Raw genomic sequence first — 21589 nt, 5'->3', positions numbered from 1 at the left:
GATGTCGCAAATTGCGCCAGGAGGTAGAGGGGACGTCGAGCAAGACAAGGAGCCCTCTCAGCAGCAGGTAGCACCCGGAGAAGTGCCAGAAACAGGCACTACGAGGATGCGTGAAACGGTGCTCACCAGAAGTTACACAAAGGAGTCCCACGTCGTCGGAGACCAACAGAAAGTCGTGCAATGCAGGTTAGAGTGCCGTGGACCCAGGCTTGGCTGTGCACAAAGGATTTCCGCCAGAAGTGCACAGGGGCCGGAGTACCTGCAAAAGTCGCGGTTCCCAGCAATGAAGTCTAGCGAGGTGAGGCAAGGACTTACCTCCACCAAACTTGGACTGAAGAGTCACTGGACTGTGGGAGTCACTTGGACAGAGTTGCTGGATTCGAGGGACCTCGCTCGTCGTGCTGAGAGGAGACCCAAGGGACCGGTAATGCAGCTTTTTGGTGCCTGCGGTTGCAGGGGGAAGATTCCGTCGACCCAAGGGAGATTTCTTCGGAGCTTCTAGTGCAGAGAGGAGGCAGACTACCCCCACAGCATGCACCACCAGGAAAACAGTCGAGAAGGCGGCAGGATCAGCGTTACAGAGTTGCAGTAGTCGTCTTTGCTACTATGTTGCAGGTTTGCAGGCTTCCAGCGCGGTCAGCAGTCGATTCCTTGGCAGAAGGTGAAGAGAGAGATGCAGAGGAACTCGGATGAGCTCTTGCATTCGTTATCTAAAGTTTCCCCAGAGACCCTAAATAGCCAGAAAAGAGGGTTTGGCTACCTAGGAGAGAGGATAGGCTAGCAACACCTGAAGGAGCCTATCAGGAGTCTCTGACGTCACCTGGTGGCACTGGCCACTCAGAGCAGTCCAGTGTGCCAGCAGCACCTCTGTTTCCAAGATGGCAGAGGTCTGGAGCACACTGGAGGAGCTCTGGACACCTCCCAGGGGAGGTGCAGGTGAGGGGAGTGGTCACTCCCCTTTCCTTTGTCCAGTTTCGCGCCAGAGCAGGGCTAAGGGGTCCCCTGAACCGGTGTAGACTGGCTTATGCAGAATTGGGCACATCTGTGCCCAAGAAAGCATTTCCAGAGGCTGGGGGAGGCTACTCCTCCCCTGCCTTCACACCATTTTCCAAAGGGAGAGGGTGTAACACCCTCTCTCAGAGGAAGTTCTTTGTTCTGCCATCCTGGGCCAGGCCTGGCTGGACCCCAGGAGGGCAGATGCCTGTCTGAGGGGTTGGCAGCAGCAGCAGCTGCAGTGAAACCCCAGGAAAGGCAGTTTGGCAGTACCAGGGTCTGTGCTACAGACCACTGGGATCATGGGATTGTGCCAACTATGCCAGGATGGTATAGAGGGGGCAATTCCATGATCATAGACATGTTACATGGCCATATTCGGAGTTACCATTGTGAAGCTACATATAGGTAGTGACCTATATGTAGTGCACGCGTGTAATGGTGTCCCCGCACTCACAAAGTCCGGGGAATTGGCCCTGAACAATGTGGGGGCACCTTGGCTAGTGCCAGGGTGCCCTCACACTAAGTAACTTTGCACCTAACCTTTACCAGGTAAAGGTTAGACATATAGGTGACTTATAAGTTACTTAAGTGCAGTGTAAAATGGCTGTGAAATAACGTGGACGTTATTTCACTCAGGCTGCAGTGGCAGGCCTGTGTAAGAATTGTCAGAGCTCCCTATGGGTGGCAAAAGAAATGCTGCAGCCCATAGGGATCTCCTGGAACCCCAATACCCTGGGTACCTCAGTACCATATACTAGGGAATTATAAGGGTGTTCCAGTAAGCCAATGTAAATTGGTAAAATTGGTCACTAGCCTGTTAGTGACAATTTGGAAAAAAATGAGAGAGCATAACCACTGAGGTTCTGATTAGCAGAGCCTCAGTGAGACAGTCACTACACAGGTAACACATTCAGGCACACTTATGAGCACTGGGGCCCTGGATGACAGGGTCCCAGTGACACATACAACTAAAACAACATATATACAGTGAAAAATGGGGGTAACATGCCAGGCAAGATGGTACTTTCCTACAGGCACCCTCACCTAAATCATATTGTCGGGTTGCTCCCCCTGCAAACTACTGGCTCCTTTCTGTTTTTTTTTTTTTTTCTTTTCAGGACACAAGGTCTGAGTCGCAGTGTCCTGTTATGATTCTGGGTTTGCAACTTGAGCTGAGGGGAGACAAAGGTCTCATCATATCAGGTTTGACTAAATGTTTTTTCTATTTTGGGCCTGCAGAGGTCCACAAAGCAGTATTCACAGACCTCTGCACATTAATGATCCACATATCGCTATAATTTAACTCTTTCAAGCCCACCCACTAATTGGATTTCAAACCCAGCTTTCTCAGATGAATCGTCATGATAAATCCTACAGCATTTTCTGCATTTACAAGTGCTCAGTGATTGTTAATGCTTGCTCGCCACAAACTTATGATGCTCGAGCAGATGCCGGCCAAACTAGTAATGCCATTTTTAACTTGCCTTGGGAAGCTTTGGCCAAAAAAGGGACAGAAAGCCACCCTCTGGCAAATATATCTGCTAATAGAAATGCATCACTAGTTGTGGAATGTCACCCATCAGGGTTCTGTTTCTCAAATCTTGATTGGTGGATGGGTCTGATTTACCCTAAAAAACAAGTTACTAACCTTCAATAGCACATTATCTGGCATAGACAATATCTAGCCGCAGATTCCTTACCTTTGAATTTCCCAGGCGTCAGACTGGATTCAGAAGATTATTTGTGAGTAGTACCCCTGTGCAACGGTAGATGCCGTTGATTGGCTCCGCGTGGCGTTGTCCGCGCCGGAAGTGACATCGTGGTCAACTATATGGGCACCACCTCAGCGATGTCAGTTCCTTTTCAAGACTTTCCACACCAGTAGCTTGGAGCCATGAACTGTAAAGATACTGGTGTGTCCAAACTACAGCCCTGAAAGGGATATCCCTAACCCTGGAAATCTGTCCACAGAGCGGGGAGGATGGGTGGGTCAGTAACAAATCTGTGGCTAGATATTCTCTCTACCAGATAATGGGTTACCAAAGGTAAGTAACTTGTTCATCTCATTATAGACATCTAGCAGCTGATTCCTTACACTTGAATAGATACCCACGCAATACCATCCCCAGTGGTGGGCTGAGGACAAATTCTTAACTAAGAAGTCCTGCAGGACCGAATGGCCGTCCATTCGGACCTAACTGCTGAGGCAGTAGTGTTTGGTAAACGTGCAGGGACGCCAAACGTTACTGCCGGCAGATGTCCAGGACTGGGACTCCATGTGCCAACGCAGTGTTCTCAGCTTTAGCCATGGTGGAATGAGCCCTTCAGTCCTCGCAAGGCTGCTTTTTGGTCAGTGTGTAGGATATTTTTATGCAAAGAATGACCCAGTGCAAAATGGTTTGCTTCTCCACCACCTGTCCTTTCTTTGCCCCAACATAGCACACAAAAAGTTAGTCATCCACCTGGAGACTTGGATGGCAAAGATTGCAGCTCACTCCGGGCTGATGTTATTGCCACGCAAAATGCTTTTTTGAACGCGAGCAGCCGAAAGGGTCAGTTTTGGAGAGGCTCGAAAGAAGCACACATTAGGAATGTGAGAACCAGGTTAAAGTCCCACTGAGGCATAATGGAAGGTGAAACATATGTACAGGCCCCTTGAGAAACCTATGTACAATAGAGGACTTAAATAAAGAGGCTTGGTCAGGCAGCCACAGGAAGGCAGGCCAAGCAGAAAGGTAACCTCTCAGTGTACCCAGAAGATAGCCCTGCTGGGCGGGGGTAAGAATGACAAGAAGGACATCATAGACAGAAGCAGAAAGTGGGTTGATAGATTTCTCTGTACAATATAACACAAACGTTTTCCATCAGCAGGTGTATATTGTCTTGGTAGAGGGATGCGTGGCTGCCAGAATGACTGTACAGACTTCAAGAGGAAGGTCAAAAGCTGTCAACTGTTGCCCCCTCAATATCCACGCACGGAGGCGGAGAGTTGAAAGGTTTGGATGGAGGGCCCCTCTCTGCTGCTGTGACAAAAGACAATCCCGACGGGGCAGCCTGATCAGAGGATTGATGCTTATTCTGAGAAGCTCGAGATACCAGACTCTTCATGCCCAGTCCAGAGCCACAAGGATGACTTGGGCCCAGTCCTTCTTGATCTTCTTGAGAACTATGGGCAGAAAGGCATACAGGAGGCCTGAGCACCATTTGAGGTGAAATGTGTCTCTGAGAGAGAGCCGCCTTGGAAACTCCATTGCGAAAAAACTGCAGACATTGCCCATTCTCTGCTGCGGCAAACAGATCTAACCTAGGCTCTCCCCACTGCTGAAAGAGACCTTGCGCCACCTCCGGATGGAAATGCCATTCGTGATCCGCTAGGCTTCGGCAGCTGGGTTCATCTTACCTGGCATTCAGGTAACCTCCAGGGATTTGCCCTGCTGTTCCAGACACATCCAGAGATGAAGGGCCTCTTGACATAGGGTCTACGATCCCACCTTGCCCTATTTGTTGCAGTACCACATGGCTGCGGTGTTGTCCATAAACACCTGCACTAGCCATCCCTTGATGGAAGGAAGGCTTTCAATGCCAGCTGGATCGCTCGCAGTTCCAGGACTGCAACCAAGACCTCCTAGGAGTCACGCGGTGCGACATGACAATGGCATCTTTCTCTCAAGCAAACAATTGAAATAAAGCAGTGTCATCAAGACGTCTGTTCCACTGAACAATGACAAGTGCCCCTCCCCCCAATTAACCTTAAACTATAAACCGTGAGTAAGGGTAATGAAGCCGTGTGTTGTGTGGCAGGCATGGGCAAGCCTGACCAAGGCGGTCTATGGTAGTCCCAGAGTCATCACCAGCTCTCTTATGATATGAAATCTGAAAAACATGAGTGCCTGTGCACGAGTGGGACAGGCCATGAGTGGAACGCCTATGGAGAGGAAGGTCACCAGGGAAGCCCAGGTATATTCAAAGTTTTTATAGTGATCCAGGAAAATGACAGTCATTCTCTTCATTGCGCTGTCTTGGTCACCCCCAGGCTTAACCACATAATTGAAAGATCGCCTGAGGATTGGCGTTCAAGGGCCTCGTCTAGTAGTCCAAAAAAGCAAAGCCTGGTGTAGATGTGATCAGGTATCCTAATATGTCTTTAATCTGAGTTAAGACTTCAGGGCAGATTGTTGGACAGTCCCACCTTGTGTGTCGGAAATCTCTGAGCAACCCGCACCGTCTCCAACAGAGGTCAGGCGTGTTGGGGTGGATTTTTTTGAGTTTGGTGGAATATATACCGATAATACAGTACTTTTTATTAAGCATATCTCATCCTCATAGAATGGCTAAATCTTGATATGTCTCTCCATAGCTTTGGCCAGTGCTCGCCGGCGACCTTGACCCCAATTACATTGGTCTAGAAATGTATATGGCGCGGTCGAATTGTGGGGGTGGTATCAATTAAGAGTGAGCACAGGAAGGGATAGTACCTTTAGCCCCTTTGCTTGTCTTAGAAATTTCTCAACTGGAGAAAGGTCTCTAGTTACTGCTACTCTTAAGTCTGGGTGAAGTACCCAATGTTTCAGTTAACGGCATCACTCTGAATTTGGCATGCCAAAGTTTTGTTGGCAAGTTTCAAAGGTGAGGATATCCCATCCATGAAACAAATCAGAAACTGTAAAACACCTCTCTTCCTCCAAAAATTAAAAGGGCCAGGTGTACATGCAGGTGGAAAGGCAGGGTTAAAATGAATAGGAGTAAATGGAGAGGGGAACATACCAAGGCTCTCCCCACTGCTGAAAGAGGCCTTGCGCCACCTCTGGCTGGAGATGCCATTCGTGATCCGCTAGACTTTGGCGTTAAGGGGACATGTAAGATGTTGAACCAACAGGGATGTGCCCTGCTGTTCCAGGATTGTTTTTGTAGGTGTGCTAAGGTAAGCGTTAAGGGGTCGGTCTGCTTTTGGCTTCCACGAAGTGCCCCAGATATATCAGCCTGCAACTGGCCAATCCATATGGAGCCAGTGTTTATCTGATTGGCTCAGTAACCATTCACATATCACTTGTAATCGCACTGCTTTATAGTATAAGGGAAAATCAGGAAGGAGCAGCCCACCAGCTTCCTTCGGTAGGCACACAGTTTATACTGAAGTCGGGCTCTGCAATCCAGGCAAATAAAACTGGACACCGGAGAGCAGAGCATCTACGAGAATTGGAAGTCCCTGCAAAAAATATAGACAAGTGGCAAGACAGTCATTTTTACTGCAAGAATGTGACCTAGCCATGATAGATACATAGAAGCCAACCTTTTAAGATCAGCTTTAAGTTGTTGATGAACCGGTGGATAATTTGCACAATACAGATTGGAAATCTTAGGAGTGATTTTAATGCCCAAGTACGAAAGGTATTTTTTTAACCCATTGTAAAGGGGTGCAGCCCACCAGTGCCTCCATCTCGGACTTGGGTAAGGTCAGATTTAGAAGTAAGGATTTATGAAGGTTAGCACAATAACCAGCCACTGTCTCAAAGTGCCAATTCCTGCTGAGCAGCTGCCAGGGAGGTTGTGGGGGTAGTCAAAGAAAGCAACACATCATCCGCAAACAGCAAGATTTTGTGATTAACAGATCCAGATGAGGGGTCCCCAATTGCTGGCTCAGCCATCACCTTGGCTGCCAGGGGTTCTATACTGAGGACAAATAGGAGTGGGGAGAGCAGTCACCCCTGATGGGTACCCGCTCTAAGGTAAATAGGTAAGAGCCCACTCCATTCACTAGTACACACAATAGTGGACTTGCATAGTTATCCTGAATCATGTTTATAAATTGTTTGCACATGCCAAAGAGATGGAGAGTGTGGAAGAGGAAGGACCAATCCACCTGGTCAAAGGCTTTTTTGGCACCTAGCCCATGGGTATGTGTTTTTAGTAGCCCTTTCGACCAGGTGGACCACCCTCCTCAATTTTTCATGTGTCTGTCTCCCCTTAATAAATCTCAACTCATCCGGATAAATCAGGTCCGGCAAAATGTCTTTGAGCTGTGTAGCAAGGATCTTAGTATATAGTTTGACATTCAGAATAAATAATGAAAATGGGTCTGTACAAGGCACAAAAATACAGGTCCTTTTCTGTTTTTTGGATGGACCAAAATCAGTGATTCTCTCATTAAATGTGTGACCCCTCAGGAAGTAGCTATATGATTGAACAGGGCTATCAGGTGGGGTACCAAACTGGGCTGTGAAGCCATCAGGCCTGGGTGATTTGTGTAGTTTAGGGCAGAAACAGCTGTTTAAACCTCGTCTTCTCTAAACCTAAAGCCTCACTTTGGTCACTGTCACTAGAGGCTGATTTACTTCCTGTAGGTTGCCTAGTTGTTCAGCCTCTGCCAAGGGCATGGATGTACATAGCTTTTTATAAAAATCTTAAAAGGCTTTTGCTTTATTCTCGCCTGATGTTGCCATCCTCAACCTGCCAAGTTAATGTGACTGATTCATTCCTTCTCATGCTTGACCCTTAGTTGTCGTGCTAAGCGGGAGCCCACCTAGTTTCCCTGATAATTCCCATGTTAAAGGAGTAGCACAGTAAATTCTGCCTGACTCATATAAATCGTGTTTAGTTTCCCCCCTAAGTACACTGACCTTCCCTTGAAGTGTTAGTGATGGAGAATCTTTGTGGGCCCGTTCTGCTGCTTGTAGTTATGGTTTGAGTGCCAACCTGTCTTGAGTTTTCTATTTAGTTGAAGTAGATAAGAGCAAAATGCATTTACCACCAAAACAACTGCCTTAAATGTGTCCTACGTTTTGGTATCTCAAAGGTAATTTGTTTGAAAGAAGTCCCTAATAGACTTGCGAAATTCGTCTTGGAAAAGACAGCCCTAACAATAGGGCCACGAAAGAACCACCTACGATACTTAGGCGTTTGGAGAGCTCACTCTGTTAGTGTCACAAGGGCATGGTCTGAAAGAGCGATAGAGTGAAATTTGGATGCTGTAATAGAGTGTTCCAGTGATAGGCTTATAAAAGTGTAGTGAAGTTAGTAGTATGTGCAATGTGAATGGGGAAAATAAGGTATAATCCGTCAGGATGGTTGGTCCTCCAAGCACCTAATAGGCATCTATCAGCCCCACAAACCAGAACACGTGTTTTAGGGCTTTAGAAAAGCTCCAGGTAAGAGAGCGATGTGGATGGGTGCTGTCTAACGCCAGATTCCATGTGAGATTGAAATACCTCATCAAAATGATCTCATTCAGCAAATTCTCCCAGAAGGGTGGGAAAAGATTGGATGAAAGCAGCCTGGGCAGAACTGGGGGTATAGACTGATGCTATTGTGCACATTCAACCCAGTATGTTGCCTTTCACCATCAGTAGTCTCCCTTCCTTATCAAATTTACAACCCATTGTTTCAAACTTTAAAGAGGAGTGAAAGAGGAGGGCTACCCCATTATGCTAGGTAAGAGCAGAGGATCTGTAGATCAGGGGATACACTTTATTGTGCAGTCTATGATCCTCGCTACGTTTAAGGTGGGTCCCTGTACGGCTATTACATTGTGTCTCCTATCTAGGATGTATTTTCATAATTTATGACATTAAAGAGGTCAGCCCTTTTGCATTCCAGGTTAGCATTAACACCATAATAGCACTAAGTAGACAGACTCAAGCAATAGCCCTAAAACTAGCTCCTCATCCCATGCCCCCTATCCTCCAACAGTGCCCTTAAGTAGATAGAGCCCACCCCCCACACTATGACAAATCAAAGGTATCTCACTCATGGACTGTTAACATAAACAACAAACAGGATCATTTGAGAACCTAGTTCCTGAACAATAGTATATGTCCACTATAAATCGCATAGATGTGGGTGTGTGGGTCACGTACCTCTAAACCATTCTAACATCAAACACAAAAGATCAAGGCAAATTGGGATCAGGTAGGTACTATAATCATATAGACAGGTCTCCCCCCTTTCAATAGGCAGTCAACCACTCTCTTGGAGAGCTAATATATCCACATATTTCAAAGGATACGAAGATCTTTGTTTCCCTGCAGTGTAGCTTCAGTGGTCAACGCAAAGGGCCTGATTCAACTCCAGGCCCAACATTTGCCCAGCTGTTTCGGTCGTTGCTGCAATAGTTATTATCCTTTATCTGTGCCTGTCATTGAGCTTGTGAAAGGTCTTTTGATTCCCCCCAGAGTCTCTGCATTCTGGGGCGTGTATTATGAGCAGCGTCGCTGCCTCTGCTATGTCTGTGAAGTGACTTCTTTTAGCATTCGGTGAGGCCAAAAGGATAGGTCGACCTATATCTGATGCGTTCGTAGTGCAGTTTATCCATAACAGGCCGAAATTGTAGTCGCCAAGCCAAGGTGGACAATGCAATTACTTGAAATACAGAACATATAGCGCCTTGGAAGGAGACCAACTCTACTTTCCTTGCAGCTTGTAGGATTGTTTTCTTCAACTTAAAGGAGTGCAGTTTCGATAACCATCTCAGGACGTTTGCCTTCACCAGGTATTAGTGGGTCAACCCGGTGGACACGTTCTAATTTGACGTTGGCCTGACTGTCCCCCAGAATCTCAAGGAACATGCCCACCACAAATGCCTCCAAGCCCGGGCCCTCCGCCCCTTCCTCCAGGTTTCCTAGATGAATGTTGTCCCGCATTGAATGGTTTCCCAAATCTTCATATTTCAAGTGAAGTGGATTGGAAGAGCCCTAGTAGTTTACCCGCTGCTCCAAGTTCTGGCACTTAGTTTTCTGATCAAGGGTGCAAGTCTACATCCTATTGCAATGTTGAGTCTGGCATTAAGGTAAGAGTGAAGAACTTTCAAGGAGGTGGCCAGGCCTGCTTTTAATTCCTGTTGCAACTTTTTTGTTTGTTTAATGTAATGAAGTGAAGAAATGGGGTCTTCCTTAGTTAAGGCCATTGCGCCATCCCTGGTTGTGGAAAGGTGTACATCTCTTGTGTCCGCCAGTTGAAAGTAACTGGACACACTATTTGATTATGTCTTTTTTGGAAGCATGTAGACTACAGCCAAGGGTCAGGGCAAGCAACTCATGGAAAATGGTGTCAATGTGCATCCCCTAGTAGGGAGCCAAAGTGCATCCCTTAGTAGGCCTCTGGGAACCAAGTACCCCCAAAAGATTATCTCTCCATGGGCTCACCTTGCCGCAAGAGGTGTGGCACTGGGGTCGAACAAGTTGCAATAAAACGTGTAGCCCTTCTTGTTGAGATTTCTTTTCACAATGAGCCCCAATGGATGTCCTATGGTGGGCTGTAGCTGGGACTCGTGCGCAGAATAGCTGGGTAGTCTAAGCCATAATACATAGGTCTCCAATGCTCCACCATTGACCCCTTACTGCAGCCTGCTCTACGAAACAAGGTTGTGTTATAACGCAGCTGGCACCAGACTTCAGAAGTGGTCGCTTTTTATCACTGCCACAAAGGAGTTTGTGTGGAATAGGCCAGGGGCAATAGGAGGCAGAGGAAGGTGTCTTTACCCAGTTGTCGGCTGAAAAAATAATGCTGGCTCCTGGGGCCCGGGCTGGTTTCACCTCTCAGCTAGAAGGTGCTGACCCAGTAGTCTTTCACCATGCAGGCCTCCACCCTCTCTGCCGTGTTGGAATCCGGCAGTTGGGCGAGACTCTGCGTTAATAAGCAACAGTCACGACTTTGGTATGTGGCACCATGCTGCGGCAGGACAGCTTAAGAGAGGTGAGGCAAAGTACAGCAAAAATCGCCAGCTTCGCGCTAGTTCTCATCAGTGCCATGCTAACAGAAGACCCCACGTTGGAAGGCCGAGTTGGCTCCAGCACCGAAATGACGGGTGTAACGAAGCGCAGGGGTCTCTATGGGGCTTAAAGCATGTCTGTGGTGGGTTGGAAGCCCCCGCTGCCTCGATTCCAGAGAACTAATGTAGCGGAGCTCTAGTGGTTCACATCCACTTGGCTGGCCACTCCCCCCAAAACTTTTTATGACTTCTTTTGCATTGGCTTTAGGACTCTGTGCACTTTACAACTGCGAACCAGTGCTAAAGTGCTTGTGCTCTCACTTTAAAAAATAGTAATATTGGCTTAACCCCAATTGGCATATTTAATTTACTTTAAGTCCCTGGTTAAGTGCACTACATTTGCCCGAGGCCTGTAAATCAAATATTACTTGTAGGCCTGCAACACTAATTGTGCCACCACTTGGGTAGCCTTTTAGCCATGCCTCAGGCCTGGCACTGCACAGCCTGCGTGCACAGTTTTACACTGCCATGTCGACCTGGCAAAATAGCTCCTTTGCCAGGCACAAACCTTCCCTTTTTGTACGTATTAGTCACCCCTAAGGTAGGCCCTAGTCAACCTAGAGCGCAGGGTGCAATGTATTTAAAAGGCAAGAACTGTACTTCTAAGTCTTACATGTCCTGGTAGTGGAAAACTCTTAATGTTTTTCACTACAGCAAGGCTTATATCACCCATAACATAACATTGGATTACCTTATTATTATGTCTTATAAGTGTAATTCACTATCTGGAAGAGATATACTTTTTGAGTTAGGTATCTCTGGAATCACAATTTAAAATTGCATTTTTTTTTCTTTAGCCATTTGGTGTCTGCTGTCTGTCTCTAACGGCTTGTCTGGGGTTTGGTGACAGCTGGGCTGTGCCTATTCCCCTTAGGCAGCCACACACAATGGGAGCTTAGGTATGACTTGATAAGCCATCCAGGGTTGATGAGAGGAAGGAGCTGGCCGAGCCTCACTTACACCTGAATAGGCTGTGTCCTGTCTTCACACAAAGGGCTGCATAACCCTCTGTAGTGAGTCTGGAGCCAGGGTAGGAAGGACAGGGCCTCTGTGCACTTCAAAGGCCTGCCTTTGAAGTCTCCCTCACTTTAAAGGTAAAAAACGGTATAAGTATTTGACCTTTGACACCACCAACTCAGTACACTTCTGAACCTGTGACTATTCTGCCAGGAAGAATGACTGCTGTGATGCTGAAGGACAACTACTCTGCTGACTGCTGCTTTGCTGGACCCCTGCCTTGCTGTGCTGCCCTGCTGCCTGCTGTTCCCCTGCCTGTAAGAGAAGGACTGGACCTGCATTACGTGAACCCAGGGTGCCTCCGAGGGCTAGTCAGCTGGCCTCCTCATCTGAAATCTCGAGGACATAGCAGACATCCAACCACCTTGCTCCTGAGCCTGGACTCTGCCATCCAAGTCTGTCCTGCCAAGTGGTTCCACCACAGTCCTGGACCCTTGGTAGTAGGAATAAGGTGCTTGCTCCAGAGCAACTGACGCATCCTCTGCTGTGGGAGCAGAAATGACATCTCTGCTGGGGAGTGGGAAAAAATAAATAAATAAACAAACAAATCAATGCATTATCTCTACTGGGTGGGTCAGAAACGGCACAACCAGGATCGCACTGCCGCTATACCTTGCATCTCGACACCAGCGCATCGCTCATGGAACAGACACTACAATGTTTTTGCCGGCAGAAGGTCCTCGCATCCCCGTCTACAACAGCGAAACTCCACATCACAGCCTCTGTGCCTATCGGAACCTGCGCATCGCCTCAACTGCACCTGAGCTCCTCGACATCCATGCAGTAGGAACTCATAAATCAGCCTCACCACATCTCAGAACCAATGCATTGCTGCTGTTGGAAAAAAGTAAAGCATCCCCTCTACTGCATGGTTCAGAACCAAACTATCACTCTGCAATGCAGATTTACTGTACTTTTCTTCAGCGAGCCCAAATGGGTACATGTGGCTGGCCAGCTCTACATCGCAGACGGCCTGAACTTTTGACTTTGTCCTGGTCTAGTGTGACCAGATATCTTTATTGGCGCTTATTGGTTCTAAACACAATTTTGAAGGTAATTCTTTAAAAAATCATAACTCAAATTCTACTTATTGACTTTGTGTCCTTTTGGTCTTGTTTTATTTATTAAATTCAGATCTATTTTTCTAACTTAGAATATTTTCGTGTAATGTTTTCACAGTTTTGCACAAATACTTTACACATTGCCTCCAAGTTAAGCCTGACTGTTCTGTGCCAAGTTACCAGAGGTTGAGCACAGTTTATAATAGAATTTGGCTAACTAGGATTGTGGTTGCTCAAACAACTCAATTTTTAACAGCCATCATACAATGAACAAAAGCCTTGAATTAAAAAGGATAAACTAATTTAAGGCTAGACCGTTAGGGGTATTCTTGTCTGCGACCAGGCATGCATTTTACTTCACTTTGAAAAGAGGTAAACACCCTGGGAACACATTATCAGAGGCAACCGAACCCTTATAAATATAACATCTCTATATATTTAAACACATAATTATTACACTATGTTACATCAATACCACGGTCCATCAAATACACAGGAATCGTCAGCAGGAGAGTAAGGTGTCTTCCTGTGTAGAAAGTGCTGTCTGGTCCCTCTTAATGTGTGCATATTTTATCAATTATACGCAGTATCCTACTTGATGATGGTTTAGAAGCGCTGTAATACCTTTTGTCTGATAAATCGGTCTTGTATTTAGACAAACAACGATGTGAACTGAAATGTCCAAATATGTATTACACCACTATTAACACTGAATAGTTCCTTTAGGGCTGAAGTCGGTGATGGGATCCGTATTGCTCCTGTCGTATGCAAAACTTAAGAATCGGTCTGTTTGAGAAAAGTATGCATGAGGTTCACAGGATTTGAAAGTACATGAAAGAGGTATGGGTCTGGATCCGAATATTTTAGAGAATAACTAAAGAGAAACGTACTACAAATATTTTATTTCTGAATGAAAATCATTCGGATTTCAAATTTATCTGCACCATGAGTTTGGATGCTATAGAGTTTTTTAATCTATTCATATACACCATTTTATGGTAAGCACACCCTTCAATGAAAACAAATAAACCCCATTATAAATGCGGGGAGGTTTCACCCTAAAGAATCCCTACAAGGGATTTCAAAGGGCTTTCCTGCATAGAATCTCTACAATGGTAAAGCATAATCGCACTCCCAATAAGAATGATAAAACAATAGCAAGTTATAGGACTAGCTGTAAAGTGTGGTATTGTGAACCTAAAAATCGTGAACCTTTCTCCCGAAACAAAAAGTATATTAGTGGATTCGAAGGATAAAAACTATCTAGCTTCTGTTTCCCCTAACCATAAAATGCCACACTATTTACATAGCAGACAACCAGTAAAATACTATGTTGAGGTTTAACCAAAATGGGACATTCTGACTTTATTGCACAAAGGCACAGATAACACGCAGTGCCATGGCGGGTTACTGCAGAATTAGAGATACAAACTAATAATTTTCAATTAAATTTCAGTACACTCCCTTAAATAATATAATTTGAAACAAGAAACTTATTTTATTACAAACGCAAACTGAAAGCAATAAGTGCCCTCTTAACTGTGGAAAAATATGTTGCACACTGTACAAGGAAACAGATATTTTTTATGTCCAATAGTCTTTTTGACAAAAGTACGACAAAAAAAGTAAACGACACATCTATGGTGATTTGAATTTATTTATTTATTTTATACATGTGTGTGTGTATGAATATATGCAGCTGTGGCTGCGAGCAATAAGGCTTAGCAAATAAACAATGTGTAAAGCATTTAAAAGCGCCAAACAACGAAATAAAGTCACACAACACAAAAAAACAAAACACCAATTCATATAACAGAGCTTATTTTTATGAATTTTTAGAGACCTTAATCATCAAAACCTACTGGATGGTTCCGGAGATACAGATTATAGAAGCAATAAATAAGTTGGGAACCTTTTGGAAAATTTGAAACAGTTGGTTCGACAACTCCAGTCCGAGTTGGGCGACCAAGTCTGACAGAACAGAGCACTAGGGGGACATAAAGAATACTTTGGACAGTTACCTGACCACTAGTGTTTTTAAAGCAAGATCCAAACTTTACTGGATGAGTGCCATAGATGACAGTGGAGAGGTCCTGATGCTGTGGGATGCAGGCTTAAAGATGCTCAAGGATGCTCCTGGTGCTGCGTGGTCCATGGGAGGTGAAATCCAGTTGAGTCCTCGGTCCACAGGTGAGTGAGGATGACCATGTCCAGGGATTTCGGGGTCCCACAAAATCCTCTCTGCAGGGTTTCAGGGGCTGCAAATGCAGACATTGTGCTTTTGCAACAAAGCAGCCACAGTACAAATCTTTGCTGAAGGCTGTTGTCCACCTTGGGTAACAAATCGGGTCATAACCAACAGTCACGAGTCCAGGAGACACAGGTGCACCTTTTGGCTATCTCTAAACTTGGTTTGTTCTGATCGCTATGATTATTTTACAGCATTCACAACGTGTTTAACTTTAATTTTAAAGTTGCAATAGATGTTGCAAATTTTTTTTTTACTTCTATCTAAAATAGTATAAGCTATGATCATGCCCAGTTCTAATTAGACATTACTATAGGGCGTACAATTAATTATTGCCTACATTTGAAGGGGAAGAACCAGATTGTGAAAAAAACAAAAAACATTGAAACTTTGAGTCAACCTCCTATAAAAGGTTCAAAGTATTATTCGTGCAACTTGTTTCAACTTCAATGCCAAATATTATCAAAGTGAAGCTCCATAAAGTTTTTCCAGTCTGCACAATTGCTGTGAGATGAGGTCTTAAGACAGGACTGCGATTCAATTTCCTCTAATATGCTCAATTGCATTCCCCCTGATGTGCCTCCCTAATTACAGAGCTGTAGACCAGGTAGAGACCAAGACAATATGCAAACACGAAAAAGTGACCAGACCAGGACAATATGCAAACACAAAAAAGTGATTCAAGTCCCAAAGGTCTGTAGGGTGCCTTCGATTTTTATCTGCTACCCCTTATTGAATGACCTATTCTTGGTTTGCTTCTTTGATCAAAACTATTTCTGAGACTAGGCAGGACCATGAGAAAATATTGAGATCCATTTGTGTTCTCCCAGAGAAATTTGTGGGTGGATCGGACCACACTGTGTCGCTATTGACAAAATTGAAGCTCAGATGGCATTATTACTTATTTTTAAAAGAAACTTCTTTTGTTTTGAAGTGTACCTCTGTTTCTAAATATGCTGAGATATTCTAGTGTTAAAAAACCCATAATTAAGATATGAATGTCATCACGTTTAAGGCCTTCCTGAGCAAGGGTTACCCATCATCTTTGGTGCAGAGAAACCCAATTGATAAAACAGAACTACAGTTTCAATCGGCCAACTGCTTTCTTTAGCCTCTGTCGTTTCTAGATCACATTTAGTGAAACTGGAAGCAAACAAATAAAGGGGCACAGCAAGAGTTGCATGGGCACTGTTGGAAATGACCCTTTCTGCAGGGTCATCCCCAGACTTTTTGCCTTCCTCCTATTTTGTCTGACCTGGTTTTGCTGGCCTTTAGGGATCTGGGCACTTTACCACTGCTGACCATTGCTAAAGTGCAAAAGCTTTGTCCTTCAAAACATGCTAATATTGGTGTCTCCACAATTGGCATATTTAATTTACCTACAAGTCCCTAGTAAAGTGCAACATAGTGCAACATAGACCAGGACCTTTAAATTAAAAGCTACTCGTGGGCCTGCGGCACTAATTGTGCGCCACCTACCACAGTAGTCTTCCAAGCCATTGCAGAGCATGTGTGTGCAGGTTTAAAACTGCCATTTCAACCTGGCAAGAGCACCCATTTGGCAGGCCCAAACCTTCCTTTTTATTACATGCAAGTCACCCCTAAGGTAGGTCCTAGTTACCCCCAAAGGGCATGGTGTGGTGTATCTAAAAACTTGGGCATGTGCTTTTAAGTTTAACATGCCCAGAAAGTGAACAACTGCTAAATGTGTTTCTCACTGTTGCAAGGCCTATCTCTCCCATAGAATAGCACTGGGGTTGCCTTGAAACCTCTTTCAAATATAGCCTCCCAATGGGACGAGTTAGAAATATGGAGTTTGGCGTCTCTGGTACGACAATTCAAAATTACAACTTAGGGTGAAGTCAGAGTTTCCACTGTAAGTTTGAAAATGCCACTTTTAGAAAGTTGGCATTTTCTTACTTTAACCATCATGGGCCTCTGCCTGTTTCTGAATACACGTCTGGGGTAGGTGAGGGACAGGTTTTGTGCATTCCCACTAGACAGGCACACACAAAGGAAGCTTGGGTGTGGTGTATGCAAATTGATAGCCCATCACTAGGCTGGACTAGGTTGGAGGGAGGGAAGAGCTCATACTTTACATAAAGAAATTCTACTTTTCTAAAGCCAGTGTTGAGTCTCTTTGTGGTGTCTTGCACTGTGCTACTGGGAGTGCTGCACAAATACTTTACACATTACCTTCCACGTTGAGCGTGCCTGCTCTGTGCCAAGCTACCGGGGGGGGGGGGGGGGAAGGGGGTGGGGAGGTGACCACAGGTTAATTTGGGTTGTGGAAATGACTTAGCCTAAGACTGTGGTCTCTACATGGACAGGACGCACATCCTACCAAGGAGAGACCCCAGTTTCTAACATGCTCCTTCTACTTACCTTTTATACAGTAATGGCTGGGTATCGAACCGACAAATGGAAGACATTCCAATAAGGGATCTACATACATCCTATGGTGAATGAAAAGTTTTGATGGTGCCTTGCCAAATCCCAAGGGACTCCAGAAAGCAATTGACTGCAAACAGGATCCGGTTTTTGAAAACCAGATCCTGTTTTTGAGACGAGATTCACCTAGAAAGTAAAACCTTGTTCCTCCAGAATAAATAACATAAAATGTTAACAAACCAGAAGTAACTGTAGTTCAGACAATAAATATGTTACACTACCAACACAATTAATGAGACTAGTTCTGAAACAGGCAAAAACGTTTGATAACAAAACTGCATTTATTAGTAGAAATGTCAAAGCAACTAATGCTAGAAAGCTGTCTGTTAAAACTGTACTGTATTTTGTAATTTATAGTTGAAACAATTTTCTCCAACAGCAAGACCCATTTCTTAAATATGTTTCAGAACTTTTATTTTAAGTACTCCATATATATATATCTATATACACAAGGGAAACATGGGAGCAACAGTGTGTACAAATGAAGCAGCAGCTCTGGTGTCCTTGCCTCATACAGTACTTTAGAAAGGACCAGTCTACACTAAAATTACGTTTTTCTTTACATCGCCATAACATAAAAAAATGAAAAAAATGCATACATGGAAACAACTTTATATGGTTGCCTATAAAATACTGCTCTGAGTAAATCTGGTACGCTTCTTGATTGAAAATATAAATTTAGATCGGACATAAAAAAACAAATAAACGGGCATTTGAAATAACTCTGCGGTCGTTTCAAGTAATGCATTAATGCCATGGCTTTCAAACCTATGGAACACTAGCTGTATCATTATATGAAAGGCCACATAGCTCCTAACCATGAAGGGCAACTGCAAAGACTATGGGGGTTATTCCAACTTTGGAGGAAGTGGTAATCCGTCCCAAAAGTGACGGTAAAGTGACGGATATACCACCAGCCATATTACGAGTCCATTATATCCTATGGAACTTGTAATGCGGCTGGTGGTAAATCCGTCACATTTGGGACGGATTACCACCTCCTCCAAAGTTGGAATAACCCCCTATGTGTTCATTATCTTTGATTGGAACTTGATAAACAAAACTGAATACACAGCCAGGGACTTGAAATAAAAGGACGTCGCAGTACAATTTAGACTGTGACTTGCTCCAATTCCGGATCATCCATCTGACAGGCTTAAACTTTACAATTCAGATAACCTATTTTAGCAGTACTCAGGAGGGAAAGCCTTCCAATAATAAGGCGATAGTAACTGGATTACTACAAATGGTGTCTGAATGAATTGAGATTAATATCTGCAGATAGAATTAATTTCACTTGATATTTCTAGGGAGAAACATCATTCAAAAATAACCATTTGTGCTCATCTAACAATATTATAGCAACCAAAGAAGGCCTCTAACATAAAACAAGTTTGTGGCTATCTATTTTTAGTGAATATGTGAAAGGATTTCCGCTGTTGAGAATGTGCGCATTTTCAGACATTTTTGTTTTGATATTAATGGACAAGCCTTAAGTAATAAGTATATTGTGCAGCAGAAGCTCGAGGTGTAAATAAGGGGTAATGCTTGGATCAAAGATTCAAAAACAAGCAATACAACCCAATCCTACTATGATTTCTGGCAAATTTGTAAGAAGAATATACAATTTCAACACCAGGTAGTAAGGTACCACCGCGTGCTTTCGAGGCATTTAATTAAAAAGTCAAAAGAACAAAACAAATAACAGTGTTCTGATAATATACCACATCATTAAACATTTTCAACCAGACATGCAATGATCAAAATCAAATTGGCAACTGAAACTTCACATCCACTTGGGCTTGTTTCGCTAACGTTACAATTTCAGAGAGTTTTACAACCTGGAGGGAACACAAATAAACACTAATTAATAGATGGCCAACATTGTCTCCAAGCAAAACAATATTATTTGGAAACTGGTGTAAATATGAGAACGTAGCAGCCACTAAACAAACATAATAAGGCATATTTGAATGCAACAACATATTTTGAGATAATTTCTTAGTAAAAAAAAAAAAATGAGTTTAGAGAAAAGACACTACATACCTGTTACTTTTCTTTGATTAGGTTGTCAACGGAGGAGATGCGTGTCGAGGAAATGGTGAACTGTACCTGTGGCTGCAGTCCATGTCAAACAAGCATGTATGTGCACTTGGGTAGAATAAACGGAGGCTATGTGGGAAGGCAGGAGTTTGAAGCGGGTGACAGTTAATCTTTGAGAAGACTGGCCCAGAGAAAGGAATGAACGTGTGAGTATCCCAGGCCTTTACTCGAATTGCTGGGAAACGTTCAGTGGAGGATGGCGCTCATTTATAGATGTAAGTTGGTATCGCCATTCAATGTTAGATCTGGCTTGATTCGTAGCGCACATCAGCTCAACTAGGGTTTCTTGTGGCCAGCAATGGATAAAAAGAAGTAGGCCATAGTAGTGTGTGGTATGAGACAATAGTGAAAAGAATCTAAAAGTAAGCACATCCCCTTTACATCACTTAAGGGTTCCTGGTCAAAAACTGGACAAAGGAAGAGATTAACATGGTAGAACCATTTCGTACTTTTTCATGCTCAGTTGTTTCCCCTCTATGGTCTCTGGCTATTACAGCAAGTGTCCAGAAGTTAGATTTGCATCAGAGCAGAGCTCTAAGAAAGGTGTTCAGTTCTTGAAGGAAATGCTCCCTGGGTTTTTAGTATTGGACAATGTTTTCCTATTTGTGGTGTTGGATAGGATAACCTTTGTGGAGGCAGCAAGAATTGAAGCTCATTCTACCACCCACAAACCAATGGTTAGTAAAGCTTAAGATCACAGTCCTGAATGAGTGTATACAAGTTGCAAAATTGATAGACAATTTTTAGAACACTTTAAGGTCTATGATCTAAGTGTATTGCACCACTTCCCGTTCTGTTACCTAACCGTCTCCCTTTGAATTGTTTATTGGAAGAAGCCCATTCTCCAAGTTGTTCCCAACATGGGTGTCTAAGACGAGGACGTTTTTCCTTATCGGGGTTGGTCACTATTGTTTTGAATAAGTTGGATACTATTGTTCAGGAGACGGTTCAGGTGGTCCAGGATAAACAGATAAGGATGAACAGAAAGAGGTGTCTGATACAAGAAAGAGTGTCAACCTTGTTTGAGTTATGAACAAAAGCCAGGTGCTGTTAGAAAAAAATGAGAGCAAATTATGATGATCCAGTTACGACTGACAAGATTTGTCAGAATGCTGGAAGGGTTCTTGGTCATCATTGGTGGAATGCTGAGTCATGAAAGAATTAACCTGGAAATGAAGAAGTGTACCACCAAGTATGCGGAGGAGTGAACATGCAAGATGTACATCTCACACACATCTGAGTTTTGCTTAAACTTCAATCTCTTGAATGCAAGATAAACAAGAAGCCATGCAAACCAAAGTAATGTATCTTTATACTATCATACTTCCCCCTTCATTATGCTTTTCATTATAATGGTACAATTTACAGTCTGTTTCCATTTTGTTTATGGGTTCTGCGTTTTACAGTTGTTTTTTTCGAAAAAATATACAAGTGATATTGTCAATCTGATTCAGAATCTTCAGCGTCCCTTGTTCTGGTGACACTGAGATGCATCTGGAATGTTCACCGTGAAGGTTTTGAGGGTGGCCGCTAGACCTGGTTGAGAGCATTTGGCAGCTTCTAGGGTGACTCACTGTTTATTATTCTGAAATAAATCCAACTTGGAAATAGTTATTTAGTTGCTTATTTGGTGATTGCAATACAAACTCCTTAAACAATCTGACAATGCTAGCTTAAAAGTGGAGAATTATGTAGCAGTAAATAAGCTGGTCAATAAACTGTCCCCTGATAACAGCAACACAGACGTACTCTGCCAAAGAACCAATAAGAAGAATCCAAGTAGAATCCAGCCATAATAAAAGGGCAAGAATCGGGCTAAAAAATATAGAACAAGTGAGTGAAAAACGCAATACAAAATTCTCCTGTCACAATAACCTGCTTTATACAGGAACTGACATCACAGGAAAGTGTCACGCTTCAACATGTGTTTGGAACTTCTAACAGTGTGCT

General features: G+C 43.9%; 1 protein-coding gene across 1 annotated transcript in view; it reads right to left on the bottom strand.

Annotated features, from left to right (window-relative positions):
- Positions 1–17794: 17794 nt before the first annotated feature.
- The window catches only part of SUCLA2 (succinate-CoA ligase ADP-forming subunit beta), a 440896-nt gene continuing 437101 nt past the window's right edge, over positions 17795–21589 (bottom strand). Inside the window, exon 11 of the mRNA XM_069205385.1 lies at positions 17795–19377. Within this exon, the coding sequence (XP_069061486.1) occupies positions 19303–19377 (75 nt within the window). The 3' untranslated portion in view covers positions 17795–19302. The remainder of the gene's footprint in view (positions 19378–21589) is intronic.

The sequence above is a fragment of the Pleurodeles waltl genome, chromosome 8, assembly GCF_031143425.1.
Source record: "Pleurodeles waltl isolate 20211129_DDA chromosome 8, aPleWal1.hap1.20221129, whole genome shotgun sequence".
Classification (NCBI taxonomy): Eukaryota; Metazoa; Chordata; class Amphibia; order Caudata; family Salamandridae; genus Pleurodeles; species Pleurodeles waltl.
The sequence above is the reverse complement of the archived record's forward strand: the minus strand, read 5'-3'. Positions and strand labels throughout refer to the sequence as shown.